We start from the raw sequence: 7,195 nt of genomic DNA, 5'->3' as shown, positions 1-7,195 counted from the left end.
AACCACTGGATACACTCCAGCAAAGTTGATGTTTGATCGGGTACTTCGGTTGCCAGTGGATCTGTTAACAGGACGCCAACCTTATGAAGAGTTGCCTATAAATGTGTCAGACTTTATGAAAGTGTTATCAGAAAGTTTGGATGATATTCACCATCAAGTGCACTCAAACTTGAAAACATCTGCTGATTTGATTAAGTTATCTTATGATAAGAAATCTACTGAAGTCAGCTTTGTACCAGGAGACAAGGTGTAGTTGTATAATCTCAGGAAGACCTAAGGGAAGTCTCCTAGGTTGTCTTCTCCATGGGAAGGCCCATATGACATAGTGGATCGTTTCTCAGACGTGACTTTTCGGATAAAATGTGGTCGGCGAGGTAAGACAAAGGTGGTAAAATAAAAAAAATAATGTTTTACTTCTTAATATTTCAATTTGTAGCACAACGTCCTTTACTTACTCAGAAGAGCACTTTTTTAATATAAAAGAATAATTGTTGTCAAATTATATATATGTGTGTGTGTGTTTACTGAAATGAGAAACGTGCTAGCTAACTTTATCTCTTTTTACCTTCTCTCATCTGAAATTAACATGATATTTACAAACATGCTAACCGCAAACTAAAGGCACAGTGTAACAGTATAGGTATTTACTGGTACTTACTTACCCGTAATATTCCATAAATAAGTGCAGGTAATTCTCCAGCGAAAACAAAATTCCCTATAATTCCGAGTATTGTCATGAAAACGTTTGGATTTTTCAAGATTTCCCACAACACTGATAGAATCATTTTGGCCACCAGCCATTTTGATGACCGGTGATCAGCTACCTGGATAGACCCACTACGGACACGCTCAATTTCCATCATAAGGAATCCAATTGGGTTTAAAATCATGAGAGAGATCGGAGCGATCAGATATAGGTAGCCAGCATACATCGGATGTCTGTGTCCATAAAGCGAAGAGACTGAAATAAAAACAAAATATTCAACTTTTCAATGTTATGTCCTGATTACTAGCTTAAATAATATTTTATTTTTATTCGTAGTTTAAAAAATAATCAATTGTTATCGACAATTTTACTTTTACTAGTAACCGTTAGAATGTTGTACATCATATCCGTTAAAAATCACACATTTAATAAACCCCAAATTTAAACACAATTATTAGATACCATCATAGAAGAATATCTATTCACATCTTTTAATTCTTTTTTGCATACTTTTAATATATATATCTGCTACCTACTCTTCATCTATACAAGAAAATGTTATAATGCCACAATTAAACGGATATTGCATAATCTGTGAGAAACTAGAATATTTTCTTCTTAATGTCAACATATTAGTTAAACTATTTAAATCCAATGGTTTTAATTAAGTAATTTATAAAAAAAAATTTTTTCAAATTACAATAGCAAGTGTTATAAAATATTTCTATAATTTCAAATAATAATAATATTACGAAAGTTTTATTTCAAATTGTCAAAATTTGTTACAGTAAATACACTTTCATACTATAAACCATTTCCATGGTATCACGCCTGTTTTGGCTCTCACCACTTAGGTATTTGTTGCATGTGTATAAATGTGCATGATTACATTAATTCATTTACACCACTGACCTATTTTAACAACCTGCTAGTTAACGATGTAATTGGCTGGTGAGCTAAGTTACTGGAATTATGAGAGTTAATTTTACATATTGCTCTGGAAGTTTTTAACTCGTTTTATGGTGCTCATTCAGCTACGTAACTATTATTGGAACTGCTGTACCAACATTTTGTTTTAGCAACCTATTTTTATTTTTATGGTATCATTTCTTTTTGTTTTTATTACGAGCAAGACCTTCCAACAACTGGCTCCAGATTGTAAATAGCATAAGTTCAGATGTGAATGTTGTGAGTTTGAGTAGTTATACAAGTCCCAGCGGATAAATTATTTCATTGCTCGTGTGGATAGATGTTAAATCTGGTAAAAAGCATATCTCCACCACTATTGGATTCTACTCTTACTAGAAACATTTCACCATTCCTTCTCTTTTAGCTGAAACCCTAAGTTTATTTATTCGTACTATATGTATGACGCTTTTTTTGTTTTTGTTGTTTCCTATCTGATATTCCAAGATATTAAGATACTGTTCTGTACATTCGATTTCCTTGATACTGATATCTACATAAATATTTAAAAAATAAAGCAGCAGTTATTTATTCGTTTAATTATAGCTTCATAAATTGTTTGTTTTTAATTATGCACAAAGCTACACAAGGGCTATCTGTGCTCTGCCCACCACGGGTATCGAAACCCGGATTCTAGCATTGTAAGTCCGCAGACATACCGCTGTGACACTGGGGGCAGCTTCATAAAGAAAATAAACAGCTACTCTACGATTCTACTTCTGAGAGATTTCATGATTAACATTAAAAAGATTCATTTTTTTATATTTCATGATAATTTATAGATAATATTTATGGATATAATATGAATAAGAAAAAAAACCTAGCTTAACAAAAATATTATCAGAGAAGATAGCCGTGGCATAAGGCATTTCAAACTGGAAATAAAATAACGATAGTTCGATAAAAGTATAAATATAAGCAGAAAAAAATAATTCCTCAAGGTATCATCATATATGCAGTAAGAATTTGGAGATGTTTACCATTGATTTCTACTCAAGTTCCAAACAGGACAGGCCGTACCATGATAGTGATGGCAACTTTATCTGCCTTTCCAGAGTGTCTGAGAAAAAGTAAAATCTGATATCTAGTATCATGTTCCACATCAGCAATCAATTCTTTTATTAGCTTCATTGCTTCACAGTGATATTACAGTTTACTTGATGCAGTGAAAAATACTACAACTTAATCAGCTCACCAAAAATATTTTCTCAGCATTAAAATAATAGCTATGTAGCATACCTATTGGATAAGCTAACCCAAAATCATTTCCTTGTGTGCAAAATATGGCATACAGTCCTGCAAATGCAAGGTTAATAGGTCGGTGTATGGCAACTGTTGTTGTTGCAACCAAAAGAAACACTGCAACTTTCCCCAACAATATTCCGGCAATGAACGACCAGTTGACATTTCCCAAGTTGATGGTCACCAGGTTAAGGAAGATTAAAGGAGGAAGAGCAAACTCAGAAGTAAAGACACTCAAACCTTTAATCTCAGGCCCCGAGATTAAACGGAAGCGACCAGCCAGATACCTGGAAAAACGGACCACACATTACAAACTTACAAAAACTCGGATATTGAAGTGTTTGTCATTGAAATTATGTATTAACCACCATATACAAAAATTCATCATCAGTCTATATACTTAGCAGCAAAAACTCCCCCAAAATAGCCTAGTGTTATTAGTGTTGGATAATTTACTAACTATGCACACTTCTTTACCTTTTTACTCCATTGAACAGTAGAATTCGTGGTAATACACTACATTAACTAATTTGACAAGATATGAGCGCAAAAGTCATAGAGAATTAAACTTTTACAAATGAGTTTTCATTATTTAGTGTGACTGAAAATTTCCTTTCATCATGTACTTTACATAATTACTATAAAATACCATTTGGATTTGTGTATATAATTTTGATTGAGGAGTTGGACTGTTAACCATAAAAATTATGTTACCAACGGAGGCTAGGGAGTATTCATAACGATATTATGGCATTCTAACATCTCCATCGTTTAATAATGAAATAAAATGTTGGCCCCTTAGCTATTCATTGTAAGACAGTTTTAACTACTTAAACATCTGAGCTGCTAAGTTATTTTCAAAAAAGATACAACATGTCAATGTATTTTATATGCGTTAGTTGGTTGTAAATAATTCTAAATAGATTATGCAAAGTAAGAACTTCATTTTTAAAACGTTTTAATTTAAATTATACCTTGATTTTTTTTTCACAACTATAGAAATCTGCTGGTATCAAAAATAAAATAACATTAAAATTCAAATAATGAAATCGTTTCAAAGTACATTGAAATCAATGTTTTCATATTTTTGGACAAAAACGCATTCCAATGAACGCTGAGCAACAATACATAAAGGTGTCGTAAAATAATTGCTTAGAAACAGTTTTTTTCTGGTAAGGCTTTCCTCTTCAGCCACAACAAGTGTATTACCCCAACCAGTTGAGTAAGATCCATTAAAATACCACAAACTGTTCTGGGTAGAAAAGTTTGAAACTAAAGGATTTTTTTGGTACCAACTCTAAGGGAAGAGTATGGCGTAAGAAAAATTTGATAAATGCGAAAATAAAAATATACATCAACATAAGCCGTAGGTTTCGAAAAGCTTACGATGTAAATTATACAGAAAATAAAGTGACTGTAACGCTATATCACTTCATAAAAATATCCAGTAAAAATGATGAGCATGTTTTGTATCGACTTTCTAAAGATGGTGCCAATTGGAATACTTCAGTGTAAAAAAAGAAGCCTTTGATAACATTGTTTTCTCAGTATTACAGCAAATTTTGTATTGTGAGATTACGCGTAATCATTACATATTATTCATTAAAAAAGTATATCATACCCGATGAACACCACAGCAAAGCACTCTAATAAAGTTGGTACTAGTTCATCAAAAGCGCCACCTATTGACGTTTCATCGTTAACACTTGTTATGTTCATTTCAGACGGGACCTTAAAAAACAACATTATTGTCATTTAGTCTTTGTAAGTCTAACAAAACATTAAATAAGAGGAAATATCACCAAAATATGTCAGTTTTAGTAAGTGTATAGCTTAAATTAAAATGGCAAACTCTGAACTTGTTTAAATCTTTCTTTTCTAGGTTACTTAGAAAAAAGACAAACGGTTAAACACAATAAAACTATCCACTTATTTTCATATAACGTACTTTTATGTAATTAATATGACTTTTTATCTTTATAAAACCTTACTTGCATTTACGAAATTCGAAAACAAATTTAAAGGTTATGCCATTGTTAATAGAAAATGCAACAAATATGCAAGAAATGAAAACATATATACCTTACACCATTGTAGAGAGCCAGTAGAAGGCGCTGCCTGATACACGGAGGCTAGTTGAGTGATATGAGTCGTCATTATAACATTCGTCTGAAGGAAAGTAATAAATAGTTTTATTTCGGTGAAACTTAAGGAAATATTCAGTAAACATATTTCAAAATTACAACACCACCATAAAAATGTCATCGTGATCATAACTTGTACACACCACAGGCATGATACGTGAAAACCTAAAAGCTATTTAGGTTAAAATGAATATCTAAGGTATGACTCACAAGATTTATAATATTTGGGGTAAACAGGCGAAAATGTACATGTGGCAAATAATATGAAACACTTTAATTGACCTTTTGGGTATTTTAAATAAATATAAAAAAATTCATTTGAAGTATTTATTCCTTTTAGATTACCACCGACAAACATTGTCGCTCAATATTATTGTTCATCAAGCTGGATATGTTAATTGGGTCATTTAGGATTGAAATGTTAAAATTTATAAGGACTTAAATTGAAAATACAGCAGTTATATACCTACAAACATATCAGTTTCACATATAATTAAATAAACAATAACAATAAATGGTAGAAGTTAATCTGGTATTTGTTGAAGCTAAACATCACAGTTTCTATGTTCAAATTAAGTGTTGTTACTATAGGTTGTATCATAAAGCAAAATGACGCAGCTACAATGTGGAAGTTAATCATTATTGCTATAGGTTATCCGTTAAGGCCAATTATAACAGTTATAATGTTCAATTTATTTATCATTAAGTTACACGATGAGGAGACATATCGCTATTGCAATATTCAAGTTAACTATTATTACTATTGGTGTGATATTCTCAGGTGCACTAACTTCCCCTAAGAGTGATCAGGTAAGTTCCACAGAATAACGGGAGGTCGGACAGAAAATGTATCACGAAGCAAATATGAATTCTCTGACTTTCAAATGAGCTTGAAGAAATGAAAGAGATGGACACAATCTATAACAAAATGAAACAATCTTTATTCAAAAATTAAAAACAGTTAAAATTGTGTGTTCACAAAGAACGGCGTTTTTACTATATATATGTTAAGAGTCTAAATCTCTCGAGAAGTAGTTGTTAAGAAGGTGGAATTCTAATTATTCCAGACGGAGAAAACATAGCATTGTCTACACAAACCAATAATTCTATTCTTCTAAGGGCAAATGCACTATCTACATGACTTTTAGTGAATTCCCAAAGAGAACTAAGGGAAGCTATGTCTTCGAGGGATCACATGACTTGCCAATAGAAAGAATCCTGTCTACTTTTGCATAGTATATGTAATTTCAAAGAAATATTTCCCAAGAGAAGCACAACTGAAAACTTAGGTGAATGACCGAGAGAAATAAGTTTAGTATTCTTACTCAGAGATTACAGATCCTAGATCTTTCGAAAATTTATACAACATTAAAACCAATTCGCTAAGACATCTACAGCAATTTTCTTATTGTTTTTGATAACCTTTTATTTAATTTCAAGAGTTTATAATGCACAATCACATTTCTCTAACATTATCCCAACTTATTCATAATGTTCCTGTGTAGGAAATTACTTTACATTTTTTATTAAAGGAAGGTTAATTGTTTATTTTATGATTTTCTTTCAAAGCAATATAAGAAACATGGTTAGTAAAGATCTTTAACACTGATGTACAATGTTATGAAATAATGCCAAATTTTGTTAATTGTTGACTGTGAATAAATACATAAAAATAGCTCATTAACCCTAATATCTTCTCATTTGCTCTGAAGATAAGCCTTCGTAGCAGATTCCAAAATATTACTTTATATCTCTTTTGTTTGTCATTAGAAAATGCCACAATCTGCTGTGTCCGCTGCGGGGAATCGAACCACGGACTTTAGCGTTGTAAGTCCGTAAACTTACCAATGTCTCACCGAGGGACGTATCTATGTTTAGGAAAGGTTAAAATTCTAAATTACTACGCACTATAAATTAATATTTTCTTAGTTACATTTGCAGATGTTCATTATCCAACCGTCTATATATTCGAACCATATATTCTCTATATTTTTAGCACCTTTATCAGATAAGGTATTTAGTTTAATAATTTGTCTTTATATAATTGCAAAATCTTCTATTAAATTGTAGGTTTGCGTAATATGATATAAATGACTAAGACGAGTAATATTAAGCTTGGAGAGGTTTTTAAAAATTG

At 31.5% G+C, this 7,195-nt stretch overlaps 1 protein-coding gene across 4 annotated transcripts in view; it reads right to left on the bottom strand.

Moving 5' to 3' along the window:
• LOC106469507 (integral membrane protein GPR155-like) overlaps positions 1 to 7,195 on the bottom strand; it is a 75,129-nt gene that overhangs the window by 61,288 nt on the left and 6,646 nt on the right. For all 4 annotated transcript variants that reach the window (XM_022398044.1, XM_022398046.1, XM_022398047.1 and 1 more), the window contains 4 exons: positions 4,997 to 5,083; positions 4,536 to 4,645; positions 2,912 to 3,201; positions 663 to 961 (listed from right to left, as the gene is read on the bottom strand). In XM_022398044.1, the coding sequence (XP_022253752.1) occupies positions 663 to 961; positions 2,912 to 3,201; positions 4,536 to 4,645; positions 4,997 to 5,071 (774 nt within the window). In that variant the 5' untranslated portion in view covers positions 5,072 to 5,083. The remainder of the gene's footprint in view (positions 1 to 662; positions 962 to 2,911; positions 3,202 to 4,535; positions 4,646 to 4,996; positions 5,084 to 7,195) is intronic.

The sequence above is a fragment of the Limulus polyphemus genome, unplaced genomic scaffold, assembly GCF_000517525.1.
Source record: "Limulus polyphemus unplaced genomic scaffold, Limulus_polyphemus-2.1.2 Scaffold3519, whole genome shotgun sequence".
Lineage (NCBI taxonomy): Eukaryota > Metazoa > Arthropoda > Merostomata > Xiphosura > Limulidae > Limulus > Limulus polyphemus.
Note: the sequence above shows the minus strand (reverse complement) of the source record. Positions and strands in the feature narration are given on the sequence as shown.